At 44.1% G+C, this 15,334-nt stretch overlaps 1 protein-coding gene across 1 annotated transcript in view; it reads right to left on the reverse strand.

Annotated features, from left to right (window-relative positions):
• MED12L (mediator complex subunit 12L) overlaps positions 1-15,334 on the reverse strand; it is a 709,720-nt gene that overhangs the window by 151,416 nt on the left and 542,970 nt on the right. The window contains exons 28-31 of the mRNA XM_088447707.1: positions 9,884-9,958; positions 9,579-9,769; positions 7,084-7,245; positions 4,272-4,383 (exon numbers count right to left, since the gene is read on the reverse strand). Of these exons, the coding sequence (XP_088303833.1) occupies positions 4,272-4,383; positions 7,084-7,245; positions 9,579-9,769; positions 9,884-9,958 (540 nt within the window). The remainder of the gene's footprint in view (positions 1-4,271; positions 4,384-7,083; positions 7,246-9,578; positions 9,770-9,883; positions 9,959-15,334) is intronic.

Here is a 15,334-nt window from a genome sequence, read left to right on the forward strand (position 1 = left end):
GAGCAGGAAACACAAATACCAGTCTTGCAGCTGCTGCCAGAAGTAATGATGATGATGCAAGGCCGTCAATGTCATCTACAAAGGCTGATGCCCAAGGGCTTAAGTCAGAATCAAACTCTGTTGAGGATGAGGAGGATATTTCTGTAGTTGGCGCTGCTGAGGATGTTGTTTGTGTAAATCAGGCAACAGTTGTTGCCCATGGTATGAAAAAGCCCATTGTCATGCCGGGGCAAAAGACAAAAAAATCCACTTCTCATGTGTGGAATTATTTCCACCCAAATCTGTCAAGCCATCTGTAACCTTTGCCAAGCAAGAGCGAGTACAGATAAGGACCTTAACCATCTAGGAACTTCGTCCCTGTTACATCACTTGCAGCGCATTCATCAAATTCCAAAGCGTTTGTAAAATTCTGAAACTTTGGCTAAAAACGTAACAATCAGTCCAGCGTCACCTAGCTGCTCTACTCTCTCTGTTAGATCCAAGCGCCTGCAATTTCTACCACCAACACCTGCATCATCAACATCCTCAATCATGATCAGAAGTAGTCCTGCTGAATCCAATTTCATAAGCATGGCTGACTCCTCTCCGTGATTCCACAGAAGGATCCTTGAGTGCTATGCCTGTTGTTGCTGCTGCTGCTGTGAGTGGATTTTCATCCCTGAAGGGGACCAGGAAGAAGACTACTTTTAGTAATTTAACAAAACAATTGACTGTCAAACAATCCTTTGCAAGGAGAAACAAATATGACAGCAGTCACCCAGTTGCACAGTGGATTACTGACACCATAACAGCTATGCTGGTATTAGATGTGCATCCAGTATCCGCCATAAATGCAGTGGGTTTTAGACAGTTATTTGTGGTCCTGTGTCTCCGCTACCATGTCCCTTCTAGATTCCACTTCACTAGAACAGCAATTCCCAGTCTGTACAAGGACATACAAAAAAACCTTATTAGTGTCATCCGAAATGCCGTTGTACCCACTGTCCACTTAACCACAGATAAATGTACAAGCGGGACATGGCAAACTAAAGATTACATGACTGTGACAGTCCACTGGGTAGGTGTATTGCCTCCAACAATGCAAACAACAAAAACAGCAGCAGCATCTAACAAATGCCAGCTCATTCAGAGGCAGGCTACTATGTGTTTCACCAGTTTCACTAAGAGTCATACCACTGAGAACCTCTTACAAATTCAGGGAAATCATTGCAAAATGGCTTACCATGTTTGGACTCTCCTCTGGATTTGTGATTTCTAACAATGCCACCAATATTGTGCAAGCATTACATCTGGGCGAATTTGAACACATCCCATGTTGTGCTCACACAATTAATTTGGTGGTGCAACATTTTTTAAAAATGAGAGGGGCGTGCAGGAGATGCTCTCGGTGACCCGAAAGATTTTGGGACATTTTTGACATTCAGCAACTGTGTGCCAAAGACTGCAGCACCAGCAAGTACTGTTGAATTTGCCCTGCCATCAGCTGAAGCAAGAGGTAGCATAGGGAAAGGAGCGGGAATGCACCTTAGTCACGCACAGTGGAGAATAATTTCCGTGTTGTGCAAGGTTTTCAAACCCTTTGAACTTGCCACATGTCAAGTTAGTTCAACCACTGCCAGCTTGAGTCAGATCATTATCTTAATCAGACTTTTGTAAAAGCAGGAGAAACTGAAGGAGGAGCTGAAATGAGTGATTCTGCTAAGTATGTCGTACTTGTAGAGCAAGCCCTTCATTTGCTTCACCAGGAATCAAGGGTCGTCAATCTCCTGAAACATTTTATTTTGGCGACCATACTTGATCCTAGGTTTAAGTCATACCTTGTGTCTTGCTTTCTGATGGACATAAATCTGAAGAGATGCAAAGAACTGTTGGTGAAAAAATTGTTAGCTCAAGCGGCACAAGTTACAGGAGCATCTCCTCCTTCAGTTTCAGTTTTCAGCGCAGCTGGGAACCTAGTCAGTGATCGGAGTAGGAGGTTACAAAAAGTGGAAAAGCTGATTTTCATCAAAATGAATTACAGATTCCACAAGGAAGACCTTTACCAGCAATTAAATAAAAAAAAAATACAGAGGCACCTGTACTGGTGGATTCCAGTGGGGAGGAATTAATATTGTGTGAAGAAGAGGATGTACACACTGATGGGGATGATGATGATGATGATGATGACGACACCTGATCTTACCTATGTTGTAAAGCCAGTTTGTGTATGGGATCATTTCCACCAATGTCCATTTCGTATTGGCAGCTTGTTTTGTGGGGGCCCAAACAAACCAATCATTTCAGCCACAAGTGGTAATCCCTGTCACTGAAGTGATTGGTTTGTTAAACTGTGAATGTCCTGTTTCATATATACAACATATCCAAGGACAATTCCATCTTGCACCTCTTTTCTTTGCATTATGTGCTGTTTGGGGCATTGCTGCCTGACATTTTAAATTTTATAATTTATGAATGTCCAGAAATTGTAATGGCCACAGACAGCATCGTCTGTATGCCCCTTTAATTTTTTTTTTTAAATTCTGAACCACCAAGTTGATGGGGTGGGCAAATATGAGCAGCAGCACAGAGCATCTTCCTGCCAGGATGTGTGCAATAAAGTGCAAATACGTTTGATACAAAAATTAGTTGTGTATAGTGGTCACATACATACATATTTACATGGTACATACAATGCGTAAAGCAGGCTGAGGTAACCTGAAGCATGCCACCTGTTGTTGACAAATAACTTTCAGTAGGCCCAGCAAACATCACAGATGCTGGGAGTTCTAGTTCAGCCGGAGAACTACAGGCTGCTTTCCTCTGATGTAAACAGCAAGTCTTGGTCCCATTATCCCTAACAACCTCCCTGAGTACAAACTAGTAAACGTCTGTTTACAGTATGTTCTAGCAGCACCTCCTTCTATTAGATGTATAAAAATTAAAAAAAAAACTCCTCCAGCTCAAAAATGTCTTTTAGGAACTGAAGAACTAGATCCTAGATTGATCTTCCCTCATAAATTTTTTGAAGAATCAAAACAATAAAATAAATAAATTAAAAACTAATCAATCCTTCCATCCTTTCCCTGTCTTCAGTCCATAAACATATTCCAACTCCATCGGGCCTCTGACCTAGTTAAGGAAATCATTCTTGTTTTTTAAAATTCCTAGGGGTTGTATAGTTTATGAAACTGCCAACCTGTCTACCACTGCAATGCCATTCTGTGCCATGTTAGAAGCTGAACTGCCACATGTTAGTGCTGCCCACTGCTGTCGCTTAGCTTAGTCAGCCAGCTAGCTGGATGCAACCTTTTGACCCTAAACTAGATGAAAAAAATCAATATTGTGAGCTGTGAGGTGGTCAAAATTGACTGGAAATGACTGGATATAAATGTTATTGAGGTTAATAATACTGTAGGAACAAAAACAGGCCCAAATTATGTGATTGTAGCTGTTTTTATGATTTGTTTTTTAGAAAAAATACAGAACCAAAACAAGCAAGGGGCAGTTTTGGCAAACCCAAATCCAGATCCAAAACATGAGATACAGATCCAAAACCAAAACACGGGGGTTTGCACACATCTCTACTTGGTAGACATCTGAAGGAATTACTTCTAAATAAATTGTTTATTGAAGATTCATATTATGGCATTAGTACAACCAGGGGCATATCTATTATGGGTGCAAGGTGCGCGGGACACATGGGCCCCTGGGTCCAGGGGGGCCCCGCACCGCACACCCTGCACTCATAGTATTACTTACCTCTCCGGAGTCCCACGTCGGAGCGGGGGTCTGACGCTCTAAAAATGACTGTAAAATGGCCACCACGCCCATTTTCCCGTAGTTTGCACATGTGCAGTATATGGAAAATGGCCGCTGCGGACATTTTCCCGGTGACCTGTGCATACTCTATAGAGTCTGGGCGCACTCTAGTGCCCAGAGTCTATAACTCCGGCGCTGGCCGCGCACAGCTCGGTGCGCTGCTGGCCGCTGAACAGAGAGGAGGGGGCCCGTGTTGGAGACTGCAAACGGGCCCCCTCCTCTCTAGAAACGCCCCTGAGTACAACTGTGTCTTGACTGATCCTTGCAGAGTGCCAGCATTTAGCTTGTTCTGTGCATGTTACTTTGAGGAATGTACTGCAGCATGTGTCAGTGATGATAGAGACACTTCAGGTTTACATAAATGGACTCTACCATTGTTTCATTTCTAGCAGTACTTTGTGACTGTGGCTGTATATGAATGAGCACATAAATAATAGCACTAGCCTCTGTGCTGGTATTTGGAATGGCTGTACCTGGTTCACTTGGTTTTGTAGCGATGTCAGGAGACCTTCCCGCTGTTCATCCTGGCCCTTTAAGCAGGTCAGCACCAATGACAGGAATGGATGCTGGCTCAGCAGAGACATGCTTTATGGGAGACAAGGCAACATCAATCTCAAGGTACTTGCGTCACTAAAGCAGATAGTAACATAGCAATGAGACACACTCTAACAATGGTGGTGTAATGTAAACGTCCAGCAGGTGTAATCTTAAAAACATCATTAAAGGAATTTAGATATAGAAGGGACAAATACAGGTCTATCCATAGAATAAAACTATTAATAAGTAAAAATATTTCACAGGACTACATTATTCAATCTGCGTTGGTCAATATCTGTCATGTGCTACAGTAGATGATCTCTTAGATAAGTAGTGAGGTTACAGAGTAACAAAACATATATATATATATATATATATAGTATATATTTCATGGTTGTTCATAAGACTAAACAGGCATGTACTGTATTGCATGTTGCTTCTCTGTCTTACGCCCTCCTGCAAAGCGGAGAAAATGCAAGTTGTTTATGTAGTGTTAGAAAGCTATCCTCTGATTGCTAATGAGATCTCAGGATTACTCAGTAGTGACAACAGGTAAACATTCTTTATTATTAAAATAAATATTTGTATTATTATTATTTTCACTAAAAAAAAAAAAACTAAAAAAGGCCAGTGTTTTTTTTTTTGCAATGAATCTGGAACTGTGACCCCTGAGTCTGGCTTTATGTTCCAGTGCGGAAGGCTGTTAATGCATGCGCTGATAGCCAAGTAACTTGCCTATCATGTGGTTAGACTGCTCTTACACTGTAGCATATCTTACGTTGTAGCATGTGGTAAGACTGCTCTTATACTGTAGCATATCTTACGTTGTAGCATGTGGTAAGACTGCTCTTACACTGTAGCATGTCTTACGATGTACCATGTGTTAAGACTGCTCTTATACTGTAGCATGTCTTACGTTGTAGCATGTGGTAAGACTGCTCTTATACTGTAGCATGTCTTATGTTGTAGCATGTGGTAAGACTGCTCTTATACTGTAGCATGTCTTACGTTGTAGCATGTGGTAAGACTGCTCTTATACTGTAGCATGTGTTACACTGTAGCATGTGGTAAGACTGCTCTTATACTGTAGCATGTCTTACGTTGTAGCATGTGGTAAGACTGCTCTTAAACTGTAGCATGTCTTACATTGTAGCATGTGGTAAGACTGCTCTTACACTGTAGCATGTCTTACGCTGTAGCATGTAGTAAGACTGCTCTTATACTGTAGCATGTCTTACGTTGTAGCATGTGGTAAGACTGCTCTTATACTGTAGCATGTCTTACGTTGTAGCATGTGGTAAGACTGCTCTTATACTGTAGCATGTCTTATACTGTAGCATGTGGTAAGACTGCTCTTATACTGTAGCATGTCTTACGTTGTAGCATGTGGTAAGACTGCTCTTATACTGTAGCATGTCTTATACTGTAGCATGTGGTAAGACTGCTCTTATACTGTAGCATGTTTTACGTTGTAGCATGTGGTAAGACTGCTCTTATACTGTAGCATGTCTTACGCTGTAGCATGTGGTAAGACTGCTCTTATACTGTAGCATGTCTTACGTTGTAGCATGTGGTAAGACTGCTCTTATACTGTAGCATGTCTTACGCTGTAGCATGTGGTAAGACTGCTCTTATACTGTAGCATGTCTTACACTGTAGCATGTGGTAAGACTGCTCTTATACTGTAGCATGTCTTACGCTGTAGCATGTGGTAAGACTACTCTTATACTGTAGCATGTCTTATACTGTAGCATGTGGTAAGACTGCTCTTATACTGTAGCATGTTTTACGTTGTAGCATGTGGTAAGACTGCTCTTATACTGTAGCATGTCTTACGCTGTAGCATGTGGTAAGACTGCTCTTATACTGTAGCATGTCTTACGTTGTAGCATGTGGTAAGACTGCTCTTATACTGTAGCATGTCTTACGCTGTAGCATGTGGTAAGACTGCTCTTATACTGTAGCATGTCTTACACTGTAGCATGTGGTAAGACTGCTCTTATACTGTAGCATGTCTTACGCTGTAGCATGTGGTAAGACTACTCTTATACTGTAGCATGTCTTACACTGTAGCATGTGGTAAGACTGCTCTTATAGCTGCTGGTCAGCATCACCGGGAAGCTGAGCTCAGCTATCCTGGTTTATCCTTGATAAATGACAAAAAAGAAGATTTTCTATCACTGCAGTGTGATCTCATATAAGTTTATTAATGCAGCCATTCTTACTGCTCTTCCACCTTCAGCATGACACACAAGCCACTGTGTTATGGCAAAATACTACCCTTCTAACCAGTCCTGATTGTACTGTACCTGGACAGTCAATTCTTTAATGCACGTTACAAGTCAGGTCAAGGCCTAAGCTGATCAGAGTGCTGCCAGCTGTTCCCCGGCTTCCTAGTTTAAAATTCTGGCAATTATGCAAAGTGGAAGATTACTGGGGGTATATTTAATTTACTAAAGTGTGGGTTTATAGAAGTGGAGGTGTTTCCCATAGCAACCAATCAGATTTTATATATTATCTTCTAGGAGGTGCTAGATAAATGTTAAGTATAATCTGAATGGTTGCTTTGGGCAACACCTCCACCCTAGTGGGTGGACATATTTGCATTTACCAGTTAAAACTGAAATGCATCCAATAAACAAGGTTAATATCTCTTCTAGATCTACTATATTAAGTCACTGCCATTTGACTTATGTTTTGTCAGTGAGTACTACCAACACATTAAGTCCAGGCTATAGCATAATTTACCTTTTCTGCTTCAGCCTATCTCGTTCTTTCTTTGAGGATGACCCCAAGTGCTGTCCATTCTCCAGTTCCTCTCCTGCTGCCTTCAACACTCTGCCCTGGACTGAGGTTGGTAATTTAGCAATAAGAGGTGCCACAAGCCAAACACCCCTACGTTCAGATGAACTAGTTTCAGAAAATATTGTCAGTCATTGCTACACACAAATTCACAGTGTTTTATAACCTGTAGCCAGATAGAGCATTACAATGTCATAACTTCCAATCACCCCAATTTTTTGGGGTGGTGGGAGCTGTGCGTATTTTTAACCATTTTCCCTGGACCTCAAATCTGATCTGCACTGTCCTGTTGTAGCTGCATCAACATTACTCACTGCAATCCATGAGAGACAGTGTGGTGTCATCATGAGACAGACCACGAAACACGTTTTTTTTAAGTTATTTGGACTTATTGAGTGAGGGAGGTGAACTTGAACCAGGTTGTACAGCATTAATCAAATACGAGGTGGAGGTTCCGGAGCCCCCTGCCCATTACATCAAGCCTGTCGACGAGACTTTCTGGTAAAAGTCTCCATGCTCTACACAGTGCACTTTAAGGGCCTGATTCAGACCCACTCGCGAGCGGCTGTCCGCTCGCAAGTGGGTCGATGTTATGGACTGAGCATGCGCACGACGGAGGGAGCTCCGTCGTGCGCATGCGCCAGACGCGACGAGCGGAGGAAAGTCCTACGCTCGTTGTGTCCGATCAAAGGGGGCGTGCTGTCAATGTTGATTGACAGCACGCCCCCTTTGGTGGGCGTGCCGGGGGCGTGCCTCCCTGACGGGGGCGTTCCCACGGGAACGCCTCCCGTCAGAAGCCGGCCCACTGACATCACTAGTGATGTCAGTGGGAGTGATTTTGGCTCTGATAGAGCCAAAATCACTCCGGAGCTTGCGGTTGAAAACCTCAACCGCAGGCTCCGGCTCGCAAATTCGATGGTCGCGATGGTCTCGACCATCGCGACCATCACAATGCACGCTCGTATAGCCTGTGGGTGGTGACCCACAGCTATACGAGCGTCCAGGAGGACGCTCCATGAAAATGGAGCCCGGCCCTCATTCAGAGCGTGCGCTCTGCTCAGAGCGTACGGCTCTGAAAGAGGGCCTAAATCTTTTTTTTATATTAGTTTTTATTGTTTAGTATTACGCTATGGGGCAGATGTACTAAGCTCTGGAAAGTGATAAATTGGTTGGTAGTTTATCACTTTCCAATCAGCTCCTAACTGTCATTTTTCAAACACAGCCTGTAACATGACAGTTAACAGCTGATTGGCTGGTAGTTTATCTCTTTCCAATTTATCAATTTCCAGAGCTTAGAACATCTCCCCCTATGCCTGGAAAGTTTCTATTTCCATATATGAATAAACACCTACAACAGGAATCCATCCACATTGATAGATTTTTATGAGACGTATAAAGCGCATTTCCTGTAAGCATATTGGCGTCTCAATTTTTTTTTATTTTTCATTTTACGTTTGAGATTTACTTTCATTATTTTTTTCTGCTACACTGTTACACTATCATTTCATATATATAGATGTGTCTGCACATACGTCTATCCTCTGTGCGCTACAAGTCGCATTACAAATAACACTTGGGCGCGGAGCGACTCTGTAGTGCCGAGCATCTTTTCATGCGACTTTTCCCCTTACAGTGTCTTATTCCCAGCCGATGACACTGTAACGTAGCATTTCGCATGCAGATACAGCCGCAGTTGCATACAAAATATAGGCATGCCACCAGAGGCGTTTCTAGAGAGGAGGGGGCTCGTGTGCAGTCTCCGACACGGGCCTCGTCCTCTCCGCCCAGCGGCCAGCAGCGCACTGAGCTGTGCGCGGCCAGCGCCGGAGTTATAGACTCTGGGCACTAGAGTGTGCCCAGAGTCTATAGTGTATGCACAGGTCACCGGGAAAATGGCCGCGGCGGCCATTTTTCCTGTACTGCGCATGCGCAACCAACGGGAAAATGGCTGCGCGGCCATTTTCCAGTCGTTTAACAGCGCTGGACCCCCGCGCCGATGTGGGACTCTGGAGAGGTAACTAATATTATGGGTGCAGGGTGTGCGGTGCGGGGCCTGTGTTCCCCGCACACCCTGCACCCATTATAGATATGCCCCTGCATGCCACATATTATTTTAATCAACAAAAGATGTTTGTGCATCCAATTCTCATCACTTTGCAAATAAGACGCACTGTAAGGAAAAAAGTTGCTCGAAAAGATGCTCAGCGCTAACGAGTTGCACAACAGCATGGCGCGTCTAGAAGGGCTGTTTAACAAACAAGGAGAATAGATCTATGTGGACACATCTGTATATGAGCAATATTGATATATTACAAGCAACCACAGTAACTACTGAGGGAAGTGTGTTATTTATTTATTGTCCTCTGCACTATCCTTATTATCACACTGGATAGCACCAGGTTTCCTGCCCACCCTTGTATTTCACATAATGAGACAATTACCTGAGGATGGCAGATTTCCCATTATGTCTTGTACTGTTTGTCTCAGTATGTCCAGCACAGCTTGGGTTGAAGAGACTACTTCCAGGATTACTGGAGCTGTTGTTCAGTTCTGCAGACTGCTGGAACACCTCTATTGTCGCCTTTGCTATATTATCCAGAAGTGTATTCATCTCAGTCACTGAACTGGAGCCCTGTAACAACGCAATATGGTTTAATCATGCTGTTTTCATAATATTCTAGCTCATAAAAAGTCATGATCTCTATTACATACAATGTTATGTGGAGTCTAGAGAGAAAGTACTAACAGGTTCCTTCATGCATTGCTTGATCATCAGCTGAATCTCTAGCCACGACTGTCTGAGTGTCCACTGCTCGAGGTTCTAGGTAAATGCAGAGAAAATTGACAGTTATTTAAAATACAGTTTAATCCAAGTAATTTGTACAAGAGTATAAAAAGTATTGTAAAGTTATATAGGCAGGGAACCACTACCTGTATATATGAATCTAGTTTCATACAGTATAGAGGTGACCACAATCTCTCCACACTAGTCTGGCAGGAGTATCCCGAGTTAATATCGGACACATGGATGGATACAAGCAAGTTTTGGCTTATCTGAAAAACTTTGTGCTGCTGTTAACACTACACATCTCCAACCATTCTAATATGGGAAGAAGCAGAGTTTTTGAGCCATGTAAAACTAAGCAATATGACGTTTCCATCATAAGCCCCATCACCAGGTATGCCCTATTTAAAATGATACTCTGCTGGATTATTACCTCCTTATATTGATTCTGCCTCCAGATAATGTCCTACAATTCCTCTGTACTTATCCCACTTCATACTAATTACCTTCTGAGATTCCCCAAGGACATTTTAATGCAACATTTTTTCAACAGTTCCAACCTGTGCTCTGAGAGGTGAGATCATAATGTCGACATTTACATTCATAATGTCAACACCACCATGTCAACAGTTAAGATGTCAACATTGTTGGAATGTAGACCTTGAACACGTCGACATCTGCAGAATCTCAACATGTTCACAATGTCAAAATGTGAAATGCCAACATTGTGCATTGGCCGGCAGCGGAGGGTTAGGGTTAGGTTACGGGAGGAGAGGGTTAGGCTATGAGAGGGCAGGGTAAGGTTAGGTACAAGAGGGAGGTGTGAAAGTTATTCATACTTACAGCCAGTAGCGCAGTAAAATCCGCTAGAAGTCACCAGGACATCACCGCTGGAGCCGCCAGACCCACTATACAAGGTAAGTCACCACTACAGCAGCAGGGACATTTTGCCAACATTCTAATCATGTCGACTTTTCATAAGTGTCGACGTGATGCATGCCGACTTGATCATGCATGTCGACATAATAACCATGTCAATCTTCTCATGTTGACATTACGAATGTCGACATGATGAACGCCGACAGCATATACCACACCCATGAGACCATATCTGTTTCTCCCAGGTGAATATCTGGAACACATCAATGGTTTGATAGCAGCATTGCAACTGGGGGGTTTGAGAAGTTACATGGACTGAAGAGGAACCCCTTCACATTCCGAAATAGGTGAGCAATAAATCGGGAGAGGTAATATGTAAGCAGTTCGGTTCTATTCCGTTACGTTCGGCTGTGAAAAATGGCATCTTATTGGCTGTATGGCTCATACTTGTTTTGGATAGTCATTAAGATAGATCTGAGCTTGCGCTAATTTGGCCAAATTGAACAGAGTAGAACCGAACTGCTCATCTCTAGCAATATGTGGGGGGGATTTTTTATTTCAATAAAAGTTTTATTTGTAAGGTGTTTGTGTGTTTTTCTATACTGTTTTCATATAGGTGGACTACAGGTCTTCAAGTGACTGCATGCCATGGCAGCTATAAACTTTAGGCATGACAAGGTATGCTGGGACCTGTAGTTCACCAGAAAAGAAATGGTCCAGCTTTTAAACAACATTATTAGCTTATACCCACTGCTGCATGCAGGCCGGATTAATGGGGGGCAACAGGGGCGGTCGTCCCTGGGCCCCCACACGTAAAGGGTCCCCACACCCATCGGGTTTAAAGTGGGTCGGAGGAGACGGAACCAGTTCCGCCTCCTCCGGTCCACCTCAGCCCGGCACCACAGGGAGGCTCCATTTGTCAGGTGCCCGCCCGTCATAACGTCTCTCCCATAGTGCAGAGGAGTAGCTGAGCGGACCGGACAGCAGCGGGAGCGGGGCTTAAGGTAAGTATTAGGTGTTTGGGGGGGGTTTGTGCAAGAGGCTTTACTACTGGGGGCATTATTATTGGGGGCACTACTACTTGGGGGCTGGGCATTACTACTGGGGCACAACTACAGAGGGAGCATTACTATTGGTTGCACTAATACAGAGGCATTACTACTGGGGGCATTTATACAGGGGGCATTACTACTGGGGCATAACTATTATGGGCACTACTAATGGGGGTATTGCATAGGGTCACTGCATAAGGGGTACCACTTCTGGGGGCACTACTACTGGGTGCACCTCATAAAGGGCACTACCACTGTGGGCTCTGCATAAGGTCCCCTAGTACCACTGTGCGCACTGCCACTACTGGGGGCACTGCATAAAGGGCACCACTACTGTGGGCTCTGCATAAGGTCCCCATTGCTCATATCCCCAGTTTGTCCACATCTAATGGGGGCCCCCACAGACCTTAATCTGGCCCTGGCTGCATGGGTGTGGGATGGTTCTTAGTGCTGTCAGCATGGGACTCATTTTTTATAAGGGGGAAGTTTTTTGTTGGAGGTCTGCGGAAAATCAGCCCTGTGCTGAACATGCTGGGACTGCTGGACATTATGACCCACAATGCGTGTGTCCCTGCTACTGTTCCCCAAGCCTAGCCTGTCAAAGCCTAGTGCTAGTTGCGCTTTTTCACGGGAAACCCACAATGTTGTCAGCACAATTTTGGCAAAACCAGCCTAGGCTTTGAGCACTAGTCATTGCGACACTTTTGGGTACAGTAGCAAGGTGCTATGTAAATTATATGCAATCCCAAGTCATTAGATCTGAGCTTTCCCGGAAGAGGATGTTCTGCCTCATTTTTATATTGGAACTTGGGGCTCGATTCAGACCCGCTCACTAGATGCGTTCGTACGCACCCAGCGTATGCAAATCCAGTCAACCCACAGCAAGGCAGACGGTCGCACAGTAAGGGATTAGCACGCCCACTATGTCTTGGCGTGTGATTGCTTTGTGTATGCAGATGCCCACCAGCCTGTCTTAAGATGCCCACTTGCGAACGTCATCTCCGGGAAGTGTATGCAACAATCGGCAAATCAGGTACCATCGGATGCGATCACAGCGCTTGAGGCAGAACATACCCTACTGCAAGCACTTCGAGCACTTTAGTGTAAAAACCAGCCAGGTGATGTGTACTATGACGCTGCCTCTATGCACGCCTCTGAAACGTCGTTAAGGCGCTCAGGCACGCCTGTGTTCGCACATTCACTCACCCGTTTATAATGTCCTGTCCCTGTCACCACCCACAAATGGCTTCTCCTGTCACTCACTCTGCTGGGCTGTCTATGCGCAGCGAGCTAACGCTTCCCCATCTCTCGCACTGGTTTGCGCACTGCGATGCATACGCACAATGCGAAAATCGGCCAGCTACGAGCAAACGCATCCTAGCGAGCGGTCTGAATCAGGTCCTTGGTGAGAAGAACTGAATCACACCTAGATATACTCATCTCTAGTTTCAATGCTGTCTTCAGTTTGTGCTATTTATACTGCATGGTTATCATGTCACATAAACTACTGCTATTGAAGAGCAAGTCTCAAGAATTGGATTAATTCCCAATGATTTACACTGCCATGTGTTAGTATCTATCACTCATTTGCACCAATTATTAATAGTGTATGGATAACCTTCGATTCCACAGAGCTTCTGAGTTGTTAACAATCACAAAATGCAATGCTCATTCCCTTGCTAGTGCTGGTGCCACCTTCAACTGATTCTAGGCCTGATTCAGAGCCGGACGCTATTTGCGCTCGCTCGTTCAGAAAATAGGGGTGGCTATTCAAATGAACCGTTCGCTCTTTGCGGTATGTTCACGCCTCTAGGTCTGAACGAGCGTACAAAACATGCGGTAGTTTTTTGGAAAACTACGCCCCCTGGCCGCTCGCATCCTAAATCATGTCCGCTATTTATTAGATTAATTGAGTACATCGACCAGCGTATGAACTGCTGGCTATTCTTGTGGTTGGTTTTTCCTACCGCAATCTTGCGAGCAGTTCTGACTATAAAATAACCCAGTGACGTGGTCAATGACGCTGCTGTATTAATTATGCACACCCATAAAACGCCCGTTTTGACCTTTAAGCACGCCTGCATTCTGATCTCCACTCCCTGTTTTCAAGCACCTTCCCCTGTTACCACCCACATACGCCTCCTCCTGTCACTCAAAATAGCAGGCATTCGCTATTTAGCGAACAAACGATTTTCGGCCGCACTGACTGGTTCGCGCATGCGTATTACGTTCTGTACGCATGCGCAGTTGTGCAAACATCGCTCGGAACGAACGAGCGGCCGCTTACGAACGGCTCTGAATCAGGCCCTCTATTTGTAGCAATAGACTCATTGGTAGTGTCATTAGAGTGAGAAACTGGAACAGGCTTGTTGTTTGATAGAAACCTTGGGCCTGATTCAGAGCCGTTCGCTATTTGTGGTCGTTCGTTCAAAAACAAGGGGTGGCTATTCAAATGATCCGTTCGCAAATTGCAGTCTGTTCCCACCTCTAAGTCTGAACGAGCGAGCAAAACATACGCTCGTTTTTTTGATAAAAACGCCCCCTGGCCGCACGCACCATACGTCATGTCCGCTATTTATTAGATTAATCGAGTACATCGTACAGCGTATGAACTGCTCGCTATTCTTGTGGTTGGTGTTTTCAACCGCTATTTTGCGAGCAGTTCTGAGTTAAAAAAAACCAAGTGACGTGGTCAATTACGCTGCTGTATTAATTATGAACTCCCTTAAAACGCCCGTTTTGACCTTTAAGCACGCCTGCGTTCGGATCTCCACTCCCCGTTTTCAAGCACCTTCCCCTGTTACCACCCACATATGCCTCATTCTGTCACTCAAAATAGCAGGCCCTCGCTATATTGCGTACCAACAATTTTCGGCCGCACTGACTGGTTCGCGCATGCGTACTAAAAACCGTACGCATGCGCAGATGTGCGAACATCGCTCGGAACGAGCGTACTGCCGCTAGCGAGTGGCTCTGAATGAGGGCCCTTGTCTACAAGACATCTGACAAAATCTATGTTCCATGTTCTGATAATGAAGACTTAGCAGTATTTCTTATCTGCAACTATGCAGACATTGCTATTGTACCTTGTTCTTTTGGTGGATATTTTGGCATATTATTGGGTCCACAAACTTAAATATTTAAGCATATACTAGAGTGATATGAACCAATCTGAACATTGTTGCATACAGATTGGTCATACTGTATACACTCCACATCGTGTTATTTCCCCACACTATTGCTGGGTACATACTTATCAACAAAGAATTTGTTTGATCGACGAATGATATATATCCAATATGTCTGTGAATTATGTTGTTCACAGACATATAAGTTCGGCCTTGCAGCACAGCCGATGCTGATTATTATTATTATCGTTTATTTATATGGCGCCACAAGTGTTCCGCAGCGCCTTACAAAGTACATAAACAAATAGGTTAATTTACAGTGACTTACAGAACAATACAATACAATACAATAC

Source organism: Taudactylus pleione, unplaced genomic scaffold (genome assembly GCF_031769625.1).
Source record: "Taudactylus pleione unplaced genomic scaffold, aTauple2 ptg000436l, whole genome shotgun sequence".
NCBI classification, from domain to species: Eukaryota; Metazoa; Chordata; class Amphibia; order Anura; family Myobatrachidae; genus Taudactylus; species Taudactylus pleione.